We start from the raw sequence: 16,333 nt of genomic DNA, 5'->3' as shown, positions 1-16,333 counted from the left end.
TAGTAGTAGTAACATTAGTAGTAACAGTAGTAGTAGTAGTAGTAACAGTAGTAGTAGTAGTAACATTAGTAGTAACAGTAGTAGTAACATTAGTAGTAGTAGTAGTAGTAGTAGTAACATTAGTAGTAACAGTAGTAGTAGTAGTAACATTAGTAGTGACAGTAGTAGTAGTGACAGTAGTAGTAGTAACAGTAGTAGTAACAGTAGTAGCAGTATTAGTAACAGTAGTAGTAGTAACAGCGGTCATGGTAGTAACAGTAGTAGTAACATTAGTAGTAACAGCGGTCATGGTAGTAGTAGTAGTAGTAGTAGTAGTAGTAATAGTAGTAGTAGTAGTAGTAGTAATAGTAGTAGTAACAGTAGTAGTAGTAGTAGTAGTAACAGTAGTAGTAGTAGTAGTAACATTAGTAGTAACAGTAGTAGTAGTAGTAGTAACATTAGTAGTAACAGTAGTAGTAGTAGTAACATTAGTAGTAACAGCGGTCATGGTAGTAACAGTAGTAGTAGTAGTAGTAGTAGTAGTAACAGTAGTAGCAGTAGTAGTAGTAGTAACATTAGTAGTAACAGTAGTAGTAGTAGTAACATTAGTAGTGACAGTAGTAGTAGTAACAGCGGTCATGGTAATAACAGTAGTAGTAACATTAGTAGTAACAGCGGTCATGGTAATAACAGTAGTAGTAACAGTAGTAACAGTAGTAGTAGTAACATTAGTAGTAACAGCGGTCATGGTAATAACAACTGTAATAACAACAGTAGTAACAATAGTAGTAACAACAGTAGCAGGTTGTTTTTGTATTGAAGTCAGTCTGTCATATCAAAGCATGAGGGGGATGGGCGGGGGGATGAGAAAATAAAGAATGTAGCGGCCATTGAACAGCCATGCCTTGAAAAGTAGTTTGAGACGGCTGTTAAACCAAATGAAGGTTTAAAGGAAAGCTGTACTGTTCATGATGGAGATCAGAAGACTGTTATTTTATCCTGAGTTCTTCTTCTCTTCCCGCTCCTGCTCTCTGAGGTATTTTGCCATATTCTCCAGTGATGTCCTCGTTGTAAAGGAAAGAAGGAAATGATTCACATTTGGAAGCTTCGTAGAGCTTTGTAGACTTGCTTTGTAGGATTAAATACAATGAAAAGGCAGTGCAAAGTGGGGGGGAGGGATACAATTCTGCTAATATTTCCTTCGGGGTCTCATTTAAATTAAATAAAAAGCTAGGAGGGACTTAATTACTGGTACTTTGTTTTATGATGCTGCCATCAAGGCTCTCAGAGTTGGGGAAATGTAAAAGATTTACCCTCAAGGCAACTGTTTTATCCCTCTGACTAAATCATCCCATCCCCCACTACTCCTCAATCTCAGCAGAGCACTGTGGAAGTTACTAGAGAGACGGGAATCGGGATCTGAGTCTTCACATGCAATACCCCGTCTGAAAATAGTCAGCTTGTTTCAAGGCATGTTATGTTTAATGTTTAATCAGTGACCCATGGGTGCAGCCCTCGCTCTTCTCTTCTCACTTTTTCTCTCTTCTCACCCCCTTTCTCTCTTTTCTCCTACAGGGTCGAAAAGAAAGAGAGAGCGCGGTTAAAGACAGTCAAATTCAACGCCCGCTCTCAAGACAAAGTGGTGAGTTTTAGGTGACCCGTAGAGGATCTCTGTCATGTGAACTATAGAGGATGTCTGTTAGGTGACCAGTAGAGGATCTCTGTCATGTGAACTATAGAGGATCTCTGTTAGGTGACCTGTAGAGGATCTCTGTTAGGTGACCCGTAGAGGATCTCTGTCATGTGAACTATAGAGGATCTCTGTTAGGTGACCAGTAGAGGATCTCTGTTAGGTGACCAGTAGAGGATCTCTGTTAGGTGACCCGTAGAGGATCTCTGTTAGGTGACCCGTAGAGGATCTCTGTTAGGTGACCCGTAGAGGATCTCTGTTAGGTGACCCGTAGAGGATCTCTGTTAGGTGACCCGTAGAGGATCTCTGTTAGGTGACCCTCTGTAGACCCGGATCTCTGTTAGGTGACCCGTAGAGGATCTCTGTTAGGTGACCCGTAGAGGATCTCTGTTAGGTGACCCGTAGAGGATCTCTGTTAGGTGACCCGTAGAGGATCTCTGTTAGGTGACCCGTAGAGGATCTCTGTTAGGTGACCCGTAGAGGATCTCTGTTAGGTGACCCGTAGAGGATCTCTGTTCGGTGACCCGTAGAGGATCTCTGTTACAGTATCAATACTATTATGGAAATATTGCTTACGATAAGATATTCTTCAACATAGTTATAGTTTTAAGCTTTGTGAAAATCCATAAACACTTCAGTAAAACTAAATCACACATCATTACCAACGTTATCCCATGATCTAATAATATACCAGGTGTTGACAATCGTCTCACATCATCAGTATGACTGGTTAAGAGCAGTTTTACTAGTATCTTATAGCAATGGTCCCCAACCTTTTTGGGTTAGTGTGCCACCAACTGAATGTTACTCTGCCCAGAGTAACCCTGAAGTGCACCTTCATTTGCATTTTACCATTAAACACATGATCTCATGGGTCTTATCAAGTTCACCGTGTGGATAGGCCAGGTACCCCCAGATGTCCTAGTACACCGTGTGGATAGGCCAGGTACCCCCAGATATCCTAGTACACCGTGTGGATAGGCCAGGTACCCCCAGATGTCCTAGTACACCGTGTGGATAGGCCAGGTACCCCCAGATGTCCTAGTACACCTTGTGGTTAGGCCAGGTACCCCCAGGTGTCCTAGTACACCGTGTGGATAGGCCAGGTACCCCCAGATGTCCTAGTACACCTTGTGGATAGGCCAGATACCCCCAGATGTCCTAGTACACCGTGTGGATAGGCCAGGTACCCCCAGATGTCCTAGTACACCTTGTGGTTAGGCCAGGTACCCCCAGATGTCCTAGTACACCGTGTGGATAGGCCAGGTACCCCAAGATGTCCTAGTACACCGTGTGGTTAGGCCAGGTACCCCCAGATGTCCTAGTACACCGTGTGGTTAGGCCAGGTACCCCCAGATGTCCTAGTACACCGTGTGGATAGGCCAGGTACCCCAAGATGTCCTAGTACACCTTGTGGATAGGCCAGGTATTTTTTGCTGTTTATAATATTTTAGGTAGGGATACGAACTTGAGATCGACACAGATTTTAAGTTAGCATTCCATCCATAATTATATTGTGAAGCTGTTTTTTTTTTTTTGTTTTTTTTTCTTCACATGACCAAAATGAACCCGCCATTACTGTTTAATGTACTAATGACTGATTAATGTACTAATCTCTGGCTGTCAGCATGTCCAGATCTCCCGGCGAGAGAAAAACAATCTTGTTATTCAGCTAAAATACTCTGTCTCTCAGAGGAGAACTGTGCTGCGTTGACACACTGGTGCGTTTCATCCACATGCACAGATTCTACACAGATCTGATCAGTGGCCTTATTCACAGTGCGTCTCAGAGAAGGACTTCTGATCGAGGATCAGATTTCAACCTCTTAATAATCCTGATCTTAAAAGGCAAAAACTGATCCTAGATCAGCACTCCTATTCTGAGACTGTATATGAATAAGGGAGATCATTAGATTGTTATATCGATGTTGATGTGGTTCCTGGGATCTCTGAGGAGGGCTGATCTAGGATCTGTTTTGTATTAAATAAGAGTATATGGACAGAGGGGAAGCTGATCCTAGATTAGGACTCCCTGATGAATCTGCACAGACCTGTATAGATAGAATGTGTATGTGGAAGGCATCTTTGTGTTGTAACATGGCACCCAGACAAATGCATGGCCAGTATAGTGCGGAGGCCTGATATACGCTTGCCATTGATGTCAAACTGCTTCCACTACCTACTCTCACCAACCACCTCTCTCCTTTCTAATTTCCATGCATACAATCCAACCTCACCTTCCTCATATTCTTTCTCCTTGCTTTTTGGTGTGTTGATCAGAATCTTAAATCGAGCTGAAGCAATTGATCCGTTATGGTGATGTAGAAAGGGATCTTGTTTTTATAAATGTGTGTCTAGAAAAAGCTTGATACAAGGAGCATGATGCTTCCTTCCTTTATATACAAGGAGCATGATGCTTCCTTTATATACAAGGAGCATGATGCTTCCTTCCTTTATATACAAGGAGCATGATGCTTCCTTCCTTTATATACAAGGAGCATGATGCTTGCTTCCTTTATATACAAGGAGCATGATGCTTGCTTCCTTTATATACAAGGAGCATGATGCTTGCTTCCTTTATATACAAGGAGCATGATGCTTGCTTCCTTTATATACAAGGAGCATGATGCTTCCTTCCTTTATATACAAGGAGCATGATGCTTCCTTCCTTTATATACAAGGAGCATGATGCTTCCTTCCTTTATATACAAGGAGCATGATGCTTGCTTCCTTTATATACAAGGAGCATGATGCTTGCTTCCTTTATATACAAGGAGCACGATGCTTCCTTCCTTTATATACAAGGAGCACGATGCTTCCTTCCTTTATATACAAGGAGCATGATGCTTCCTTCCTTTATATACAAGGAGCATGATGCTTCCTTCCTTTATATACAAGGAGCATGATGCTTCCTTCATTTATATCCAAGGAGCATGATGCTTCCTTCCTTTATATACAAGGAGCATGATGCTTCCTTCCTTTATATACAAGGAGCATGATGCTTCCTTCCTTTATATACAAGGAGCATGATGCTTGCTTCCTTTATATACAAGGAGCATGATGCTTGCTTCCTTTATATACAAGGAGCATGATGCTTCCTTCCTTTATATACAAGGAGCATGATGCTTCCTTCCTTTATATACAAGGAGCATGATGCTTCCTTCCTTTATATACAAGGAGCATGATGCTTCCTTCCTTTATATACAAGGAGCATGATGCTTCCTTCCTTTATATACAAGGAGCATGATGCTTCCTTCCTTTATATACAAGGAGCATGATGCTTCCTTCCTTTATACAAGGAGCATGATGCTTCCTTCTTTTATACAAAGAGCGTGATGCTTCCTTCCTTCCTTTATACAAAGAGCGTGATGCTTCCTTCTTTTATACAAAGAACGTGATGCTTCCTTCTTTTATACAAAGAACGTGATGCTTCCTTCTTTTATACAAAGAACGTGATGCTTCCTTCTTTTATACAAAGAGCGTAATGCTTCCTTCTTTTATACAAAGAGCGTAATGCTTCCTTCCTTCCTTTATACAAAGAGCGTAATGCTTCCTTCCTTCCTTTATACAAAGAGCATGATGCTTGCTTCCTTCTTTTATACAAAGAGCATGATGCTTCCTTCTTTTATACAAAGAGCATGATGCTTCCTTCTTTTATACAAAGAGCGTAATGCTTCCTTCCTTCCTATATACAAAGAGCGTGATGCTTCCTTCCTTTATACAAAGAGCGTGATGCTTCCTTTTATACAAAGAGCGTAATGCTTCCTTTTATACAAAGAGCGTAATGCTTCCTTCCTTCCTTTATACAAAGAGCATGATGCTTCCTTCCTTCCTTTATACAAAGAGCATGATGCTTCCTTCTTTTATGCAAAGAGCGTAATGCTTCCTTCCTTTCCTTTGCATGCTTAGACACAGTATTGGGCTAGTGTTGAAGGCTTTGAACCTTTCTCACTCCAGTCCTTCTCCCTGCTTTAATTCAGTATGGCTATGGGATGTCTTCATCCTTCTTCCTGCTTTAATTCAGTATGGCTATGGGATGTCTTCATCCTTCCTGCTTTAATTCAGTATGGCTATGGGATGTCTTCATCCTTCCTGCTTTAATTCAGTATGGCTATGGGATGTCTTCATCCTTCTTCCTGCTTTGATTCAGTATGGCTATGGGATGTCTTCATCCTTCTTCCTGCCTTAATTCAGTATGGCTATGGGATGTCTTCATCCTTCCTGCTTTAATTCAGTATGGCTATGGGATGTCTTCATCCTTCTTTAATTCAGTATGGCTATGGGATGTCTTCATCCTTCCTGCTTTGATTCAGTATGGCTATGGGATGTCTTCATCCTTCTTCCTGTTTTAATTCAGTATGGCTATGGGATGTCTTCATCCTTCTTCCTGCTTTAATTCAGTATGGCTATGGGTCTTTTCATCCTTCTTCCTGCTTTGATTCAGTATGGCTATGGGATGTCTTCATCCTTCCTGCTTTAATTCAGTATGGCTATGGGATGTCTTCATCCTTCCTGCTTTGATTCAGTATGGCTATGGGATGTCTTCATCCTTCCTGCTTTAATTCAGTATGGCTATGGGATGTCTTCATCCTTCTTTAATTCAGTATGGCTATGGGATGTCTTCATCCTTCCTGCTTTGATTCAGTATGGCTATGGGATGTCTTCATCCTTCTTCCTGTTTTAATTCAGTATGGCTATGGGATGTCTTCATCCTTCTTCCTGCTTTAATTCAGTATGGCTATGGGTCTTTTCATCCTTCTTCCTGCTTTGATTCAGTATGGCTATGGGTCTTTTCATCCTTCTTCCTGCTTTAATTCAGTATGGCTATGGGTCTTTTCATCCTTCTTCCTGCTTTAATTCAGTATGGCTATGGGATGTCTTCATCCTTCCTGCTTTAATTCAGTATGGCTATGGGATGTCTTCATCCTTCTTCCTGCTTTGATTCAGTATGGCTATGGGATGTCTTCATCCTTCCTGCTTTAATTCAGTATGGCTATGGGATGTCTTCATCCTTCCTGCTTTGATTCAGTATGGCTATGGGATGTCTTCATCCTTCCTGCTTTAATTCAGTATGGCTATGGGATGTCTTCATCCTTCCTGCTTTAATTCAGTATGGCTATGGGATGTCTTCATCCTTCCTGCTTTAATTCAGTATGGCTATGGGATGTCTTCATCCTTCCTGCTTTAATTCAGTATGGCTATGGGATGTCTTCATCCTTCCTGCTTTAATTCAGTATGGCTATGGGATGTCTTCATCCTTCCTGCTTTAATTCAGTATGGCTATGGGATGTCTTCATCCTTCCTGCTTTAATTCAGTATGGCTATGGGATGTCTTCATCCTTCCTGCTTTAATTCAGTATGGCTATGGGATGTCTTCATCCTTCCTGCTTTAATTCAGTATGGCTATGGGATGTCTTCATCCTTCCTGCTTTAATTCAGTATGGCTATGGGATGTCTTCATCCTTCCTGCTTTAATTCAGTATGGCTATGGGATGTCTTCATCCTTCCTGCTTTAATTCAGTATGGCTATGGGATGTCTTCATCCTTCCTGCTTTAATTCAGTATGGCTATGGGATGTCTTCATCCTTCCTGCTTTAATTCAGTATGGCTATGGGTCTTTTCATTTATTTGGTCAGATGTCTGATAATTTCTTTTCCTTTACTGAGCTGACTCGGTAGCCATCGCGGTCTAAAATACTTATTCTGTTGTCGTTCAATTCGTCCAGATCATCATTTCAAGTTACCCTAAAATCTGCAGCCATAGGGTTAACTTGACTCAAAAGCTGACAAGGTACAAATCTGTCGTTCTGACCCTGAACAGGCAGTTAACCTACTGTTCCCAGGCCGTCATTGAAAATAAGAATTTGTTCTTAACTGACTTGCCTAGTTAAATAAAGGTAAAATAAAAATGAAAAAGGTCAGAATGACTTCCTGCTTCGTGGTAACAGATTGTCAGTTGTGTGCACTTAAACTAAGATGTCTGCCAAGTCCAGCTCAGAGGGTTATGGGTAACTGTCCTGGGTTTGTTTTGTTTACACCAATACTAGACACCTCCCTCCATCCTTCCCTTTCTTATTTTACCCCGTCCCACCTTCTCTTCCCTCCATCCCTCCCTCCCTCTCTTCCCTCCATCCCTCCCTCCCTCTCTTCCCTCCATCCCTCCCTCCCTCTCTTCCCTCCATCCCTCCCTCCCTCTCTTCCCTCCATTCCTCCCCTCCCTCTCTTCCCTCCATCCCTCCCTCCCTCTCTCCCTCTCTTCCCTCCATCCCTCCCTCCCTCTCTTCCCTCCATCCCTCCCTCCCTCTCTTCCCTCCATCCCTCCCTCCCTCTCTTCCCTCCATACCTCCCTCCCTCTCTTCCCTCCATCCCTCCCTCCCTCTCTTCCCTCCATCCCTCCCCTCCCTCTCTTCCCTCCATCCCTCCCCTCACTCTCTTCCCTCCATCCCTCCCCTCCCTCTCTTCCCTCCATCCCTCCCCTCCCTCTCTTCCCTCCATCCCTCCCTCACTCTCTTCCCTCCATCCCTCCCTCCCTCTCTTCCCTCCATCCCTCCCCTCCCTCTCTTCCCTCCATCCCTCCCCTCCCTCTCTTCCCTCCATCCCTCCCCTCCCTCTCTTCCCTCCATTCCTCCCCTCCATCTCTTCCCTCCATCCCTCCCCTCCCTCTCTTCCCTCTATCCCTCCCTCCCTCTCTTCCCTCCATCCCTCCCTCCCTCTCTTCCCTCCATCCCTCCCTCCCTCTCTTCCCTCCATCCCTCCCTCCCTCTCTTCCCTCCATCCCTCCCCTCCCTCTCTTCCCTCTATCCCTCCCTCTCTTCCCTCCATCCCTCCCCTCCCTCTCTTCCCTCTATCCCTCCCCTCCCTCTCTTCCCTCCATCCCTTCTCTTCCCTCCATCCCTCCCCTCCCTCTCTTCCCTCAATCCCTCCCCTCCCTCTCTTCCCTCCATCCCTCCCCTCCCTCTCTTCCCTCCATCCCTCCCCTCCCTCTCTTCCCTCCATCCCTCCCCTCCCTTTCTTCCCTCCCTCTCTTCCCTCATACTCTTCCCTCCATTCCTCCCTCCCTCTCTTCCCTCCATCCCTCCCCTCCCTCTCTTCCCTCCATCCCTCCCCTCCCTCTCTTCCCTCCATCCCTCCCCTCCCTCTCTTCCCTCCATCCCTCCCCTCCCTTTCTTCCCTCCCTCTCTTCCCTCATACTCTTCCCTCCATCCCTCCCCTCCCTCTCTTCCCTCCATCCCTCCCTCTCTTCCCTCCATCCCTCCCCTCCCTTTCTTCCCTCCCTCTCTTCCCTCATACTCTTCCCTCCATTCCTCCCTCCCTTTCTTCCCTCCATCCCTCCCTCCCTCCATCCCTCCCCTCCCTCTCTTCCCTCCATCCCTCCCCTCCCTCTCTTCCCTCCCCTCCCTCTCTTCCCTCCATCCCTCCCCTCCCTCTCTTCCCTCCATCCCTCCCCTCCCTCTCTTCCCTCCCTCCCCTCCCTTTCTTCCCTCCCTCTCTTCCCTCATACTCTTCCCTCCATCCCTCCCCTCCCTCTCTTCCCTCCATCCCTCTCTTCCCTCCATCCCTCCCCTCCCTCTCTTCCCTCATACTCTTCCCTCCATTCCTCCCTCCCTCTCTTCCCTCCATCCCTCCCCTCCCTCTCTTCCCCAGCAGTCATTCAATGACAAGCGTAAAAAGAACCTATTTTCCCGAAAGTTCCCTTTCTACAACAAGAGCAAGGAGCACAGCGAACAGGAAACAAGCGATGCTGACCGTAAGTAACGCGTTACGGAGACGGACGGTCGCTAGAACAGTAGGTCAGGGCAGCCTCACGCACAGGAACCCGTACAGGAACCCGTACAGGAACCACCAGACACAACAACTAGCCCTGCAGCAGCTAACCCTAGTACCAAGGTAGCGCATTGGGCTTTTAATAACTAGGGTCATGACCACCAGGAAAGAATCCCTGCCCCATGTTGTGACCACACTTCGCTTAACCACGTCTCTAAACCACCGGCTCTACCTCAGGACTCCTCTGTGGACTGTGTCTACGTTCCAGTAACTTTGATTGATTTGTCAGTTGGTCGGTTTGACCATTTGGGTTCAGTGCAGCGCTGCGGTCGTTGTGTCTGATGGTTGATTAGCGTGTTGTGTTCCAGTAATGAATGTCTCTCTTGTGGTTGTGTCTCCTGTTTTGCTTCACAGGACCCTGATGACAAAGGACTGAGTAAGTCGCACAAGGTTTTCCACTGTCACACAACCAACCATCTACAGCTCATCCCAGGCCCCCGCAGTCATATAATATTGTCATCCAAGTTCTGAATAGGACTTTCACAGTCATCAACACCTCTCATAGACATCCAGCTTCTAACGCTTTGACAGCAGGCTTAGTTTAATAACTAACATATACAGCTGTGTGCTTGTGCTTCTATTCTGTTCAAAGCACAAAGAGTACCCCTCTGAACACATAGCATCCACATAACACTACATAGCATCCACATAACACTACATAGCATCCACATAACACTACATAGCATCCACATAACACTACATAGCATCCACATAACACTACATAGCATCCACATAACACTACATAGCATCCACATAACACTACATAGCATCCACAACACTACATAGCATCCACATAACACTACATAGCATCCACATAACACTACATAGCATCCACAACACTACATAGCATCCACATAACACTACATAGCATCCACATAACACTACATAGCATCCACATAACACTACATAGCATCCACATAACACTACATAGCATCCACATAACACTACATAGCATCCACATAACACTACATAGCATCCACATAACACTACATAGCATCCACATAACACTACATAGCATCCACAACACTACATAGCATCCACAACACTACATAGCATCCACATAACACTACATAGCATCCACACAACACTACATAGCATCCACATAACACTACATAGCATCCACATAACACTACATAGCATCCACATAACACTACATAGCATCCACATAACACTACATAGCATCCACATAACACTACATAGCATCCACATAACACTACATAGCATACACATAACACTACATAGCATCCACAACACTACATAGCATCCACATAACACTACATAGCATCCACATAACACTACATAGCATCCACATAACACGACGTAGCATCCACATAACACGACGTAGCATCCACATAACACTACATAGCATCCACATAACACTACATAGCATCCACATAACACTACATAGCATCCACATAACACTACATAGCATCCACATAACACTACATAGCATCCACATAACACTACATAGCATCCACATAACACTACATAGCATCCACATAACACTACATAGCATCCACATAACACTACATAGCATCCACATAGTATCCACATAGTATCCACATAGCATCCACATAGCATCCACATAGCATCCACATAGTATCCACATAACACTACATAGCATCCACATAACACTACATAGCATCCACATAGCATCCACATTACACTACATAGCCCAACACGTCCACATAACACTACATAGCATCCACATAACACTACATATCCCAACGCGTCCACATAACACTACATAGCATCCACATAACACGACGTAGCATCCACATAACACTACATAGCATCCACATAACACTACATAGCATCCACATAACACTACGTAGCATCCACATAACATTACGTAGCATCCACATAAGACTACATAGCCCAACACGTCCACATAAGACTACATAGCCCAACGCGTCCACATAAGACTACATAGCCCAACGCGTCCACATAACACTACATAGCATCCACATAACACTACATAGCATCCACATAACACTACATAGCATCCACATAACACTACATAGCATCCACATAACACTACATAGCATACACATAACACTACATAGCATCCACAACACTACATAGCATCCACATAACACTACATAGCATCCACATAACACTACATAGCATCCACATAACACTACATAGCATCCACATAACACTACATAGCATCCACATAACACTACATAGCATCCACATAACACTACATAGCATCCACATAACACTACATAGCATCCACATAACACTACATAGCATCCACATAACACTACATAGCATCCACAACACTACATAGCATCCACATAACACTACATAGCATCCACATAACACTACATAGCATCCACATAACACTACATAGCATCCACATAACACTACATAGCATCCACATAACACTACATAGCATCCACATAGCATCCACATAGTATCCACATAGCATCCACATAGCATCCACATAGCATCCACATAGTATCCACATAACACTACATAGCATCCACATAACACTACATAGCATCCACATAGCATCCACATTACACTACATAGCCCAACACGTCCACATAACACTACATAGCATCCACATAACACTACATAGCCCAACGCGTCCACATAACACTACATAGCATCCACATAACACGACGTAGCATCCACATAACACTACATAGCATCCACATAACACTACATAGCATCCACATAACACTACGTAGCATCCACATAACATTACGTAGCATCCACATAAGACTACATAGCCCAACACGTCCACATAAGACTACATAGCCCAACGCGTCCACATAAGACTACATAGCCCAACGCGTCCACATAACACTACATAGCATCCACATAACACTACATAGCCCAACACGTCCACATAAGACTACATAGCCCAACGCGTCCACATAAGACTACATAGCCCAACGCGTCCACATAAGACTACATAGCCCAACGCGTCCACATAAGACTACATAGCCCAACACGTCCACATAACACTACATAGCCCAACGCGTCCACATAACACTACATAGCATCCACATAACACTACATAGCATCCACATAACACTACATAGCATCCACATAACACTACATAGCATCCACTTAACACTACATAGCATCCACATAACACTACATAGCCCAACACACGCATTTCTAAAAGATGTTCTTCCCGTCAGCCTCTGTACACAGTGTTCAAACAGCAGAACATCAGGGTCGTTAGGTAGACAGCACAACTATACGAATATCATCAGCACACAGAATCACGCAGTGTGGTGATGTCACTTCATCCGTGGTAATTCATTGGTGGGTATTGTTTCCATTGTTACAGGCTCCTCCTTGGAGAGTATGACTACTATTACTATTTACTTCCCCTTAATCAGCGGAGATGGAGATGGGCTCATTTACAAACAACATACAGTAGAACAGTGGTTCTCAACATACAGTAGAACAAATGGTTCTCAACATACAGTAGAACAAATGGTTCTCAACATACAGTAGAACAAATGGTTCTCAACATACAGTAGAACAAATGGTTCTCAACATACAGTAGAACAAATGGTTCTCAACATACAGTAGAACAGATGGTTCTCAACATACAGTAGAACAAATGGTTCTCAACATACAGTAGAACAAATGGTTCTCAACATACAGTAGAACAGTGGTTCTCACCGTACAGTAGAACAGATCGTTCTCAACATACAGTAGAACAGTGGTTCTCAACATACAGTAGAACATACTGTAGAACAGATGGTTCTCAATGTACAGTAGAACAGTGGTTCTCAACATACTGTAGAACAGATGGTTCTCAATGTACAGTAGAACATACTGTAGAACAGATGGTTCTCAACATACAGTAGAACAGTGGTTCTCAACATACAGTAGAACAGTGGTTCTCACCGTACAGTAGAACACATGGTTCTCAACATACAGTAGAACAGTGGTTCTCAACATACAGTAGAACATACTGTAGAACAGATGGTTCTCAATGTACAGTAGAACATACAGTAGAACAGATGGTTCTCAATGTACAGTAGAACAGTGGTTCTCAACATACAGTAGAACAGATGGTTCTCAACATACAGTAGAACAAATGGTTCTCAACATACAGTAGAACAAATGGTTCTCAACATACAGTAGAACAAATGGTTCTCAACATACAGTAGAACAAATGGTTCTCAACATACAGTAGAACAAATGGTTCTCAACATACAGTAGAACAAATGGTTCTCAACATACAGTAGAACAAATGGTTCTCAACATACAGTAGAACAGATGGTTCTCAACATACAGTAGAACAAATGGTTCTCAACATACAGTAGAACAAATGGTTCTCAACATACAGTAGAACAGTGGTTCTCACCGTACAGTAGAACAGATCGTTCTCAACATACAGTAGAACAGTGGTTCTCAACATACAGTAGAACATACTGTAGAACAGATGGTTCTCAATGTACAGTAGAACAGTGGTTCTCAACATACTGTAGAACAGATGGTTCTCAATGTACAGTAGAACATACTGTAGAACAGATGGTTCTCAACATACAGTAGAACAGTGGTTCTCAACATACAGTAGAACAGTGGTTCTCACCGTACAGTAGAACACATGGTTCTCAACATACAGTAGAACAGTGGTTCTCAACATACAGTAGAACATACTGTAGAACAGATGGTTCTCAATGTACAGTAGAACATACAGTAGAACAGATGGTTCTCAATGTACAGTAGAACAGTGGTTCTCAACATACAGTAGAACATACTGTAGAACAGATGGTTCTCAACATACAGTAGAACAGTGGTTCTCAACATACAGTAGAACAGTGGTCCCCAACCTTTTTGGGTTACTGTGCCACCAACTCTCTGCCCAGTGTAACCCTTAAGTACCCCTTCATGTGCATTTTAAACCCATGATCTCATGAGTCCTCTCATGTACACCCTGTGGATAGGCCAAGTACCTCCAGGGGTCCTAGTACCCACTGTGGATAGGCCAAGTACCTCCAGGGGTCCTAGTACCCACTGTGGATAGGCCAAGTACCTCCAGGGGTCCTAGTACCCACTGTGGATAGGCCAAGTACCTCCAGGGGTCCTAGTACACCCTGTGGATAGGCCAAGTACCTCCAGGGGTCCTAGTACCCACTGTGGATAGGCCAAGTACCTCCAGGGGTCCTAGTACCCACTGTGGATAGGCCAAGTACCTCCAGGGGTCCTAGTACACCCTGTGGATAGGCCAAGTACCTCCAGGGGTCCTAGTACCCACTGTGGATAGGCCACGTACCTCCAGGGGTCCTAGTACCCACTGTGGATAGGTACCAAGTACCTCCAGGGGTCCTAGTACCCACTGTGGATAGGTACCAAGTACCTCCAGGGGTCCTAGTACCCACTGTGGATAGGCCAAGTACCTCCAGGGGTCCTAGTACCCACTGTGGATAGGCCAAGTACCTCCAGGGGTCCTAGTACCCACTGTGGATAGGCCAAGTACCTCCAGGGGTCCTAGTACCCACTGTGGATAGGCCAAGTACCTCCAGGGGTCCTAGTACCCACTGTGGATAGGCCAAGTACCTCCAGGGGTCCTAGTACCCACTGTGGATAGGTACCAAGTACCTCCAGGGGTCCTAGTACCCACTGTGGATAGGCCAAGTACCTCCAGGGGTCCTAGTACCCACTGTGGATAGGCCAAGTACCTCCAGGGGTCCTAGTACCCACTGTGGATAGGCCAAGTACCTCCAGGGGTCCTAGTACCCACTGTGGATAGGCCAAGTACCCCCAGGGGTCCTAGTACCCACTGTGGATAGGCCAAGTACCCCCAAGGGTCCTAGTACCCACTGTGGATAGGCCAAGTACCCCCAGAGGTCCTAGTACCCACTGTGGATAGGCCAAGTACCTCCAGGGGTCCTAGTACCCACTGTGGATAGGCCAAGTACCCCCAGGGGTCCTAGTACCCACTGTGGATAGGCCACGTACCCCCAAGGGTCCTAGTACCCACTGTGGATAGGCCAAGTACCCCCAAGGGTCCTAGTACACCCTGTGGATAGGCCAAGTACCTCCAGGGGTCCTAGTACACCCTGTGGATAGGCCAAGTACCTCCAGGGGTCCTAGTACACCCTGTGGATAGGCCAAGTACCTCCAGGGGTCCTAGTACCCACTGTGGATAGGTACCAAGTACCTCCAGGGGTCCTAGTACCCACTGTGGATAGGCCAAGTACCTCCAGGGGTCCTAGTACACCCTGTGGATAGGCCAAGTACCTCCAGGGGTCCTAGTACACCCTGTGGATAGGCCAAGTACCTCCAGGGGTCCTAGTACCCACTGTGGATAGGTACCAAGTACCTCCAGGGGTCCTAGTACCCACTGTGGATAGGCCAAGTACCTCCAGGGGTCCTAGTACCCACTGTGGATAGGCCAAGTACCTCCAGGGGTCCTAGTACCCACTGTGGATAGGCCAAGTACCTCCAGGGGTCCTAGTACACCCTGTGGATAGGCCAAGTACCTCCAGGGGTCCTAGTACCCACTGTGGATAGGCCACGTACCTCCAGGGGTCCTAGTACCCACTGTGGATAGGTACCAAGTACCTCCAGGGGTCCTAGTACCCACTGTGGATAGGTACCAAGTACCTCCAGGGGTCCTAGTACCCACTGTGGATAGGTACCAAGTACCTCCAGGGGTCCTAGTACCCACTGTGGATAGGCCAAGTACCTCCAGGGGTCCTAGTACCCACTGTGGATAGGCCAAGTACCTCCAGGGGTCCTAGTACCCACTGTGGATAGGCCAAGTACCTCCAGGGGTCCTATTACCCACTGTGGATAGGCCAAGTACCTCCAGGGGTCCTATTACCCACTGTGGATAGGCCAAGTACCTCCAGGGGTC

The 16,333-nt window shown here is 45.3% G+C and overlaps 1 protein-coding gene across 19 annotated transcripts in view; it reads left to right on the top strand.

Moving 5' to 3' along the window:
* Positions 1–16,333, top strand: part of LOC123996580 (disks large homolog 1-like) — a 320,554-nt gene that overhangs the window by 292,416 nt on the left and 11,805 nt on the right. For 14 of the 19 annotated variants that reach the window (XM_046300045.1, XM_046300039.1, XM_046300038.1 and 11 more), the window contains 2 exons: positions 1,555–1,621; positions 9,313–9,415. In XM_046300045.1, coding sequence (XP_046156001.1) covers positions 1,555–1,621; positions 9,313–9,415 — 170 coding nt within the window. Of the gene's footprint in view, positions 1–1,554; positions 1,622–9,312; positions 9,416–9,846; positions 9,869–16,333 lie in introns of all 19 variants that reach the window. The other 5 variants (XM_046300049.1, XM_046300042.1, XM_046300041.1 and 2 more) reach the window with 2 other exon arrangements.

The sequence above is a fragment of the Oncorhynchus gorbuscha genome, linkage group LG15 (assembly GCF_021184085.1).
Source record: "Oncorhynchus gorbuscha isolate QuinsamMale2020 ecotype Even-year linkage group LG15, OgorEven_v1.0, whole genome shotgun sequence".
Lineage (NCBI taxonomy): Eukaryota > Metazoa > Chordata > Actinopteri > Salmoniformes > Salmonidae > Oncorhynchus > Oncorhynchus gorbuscha.
The sequence above is the reverse complement of the archived record's forward strand: the minus strand, read 5'-3'. Positions and strand labels throughout refer to the sequence as shown.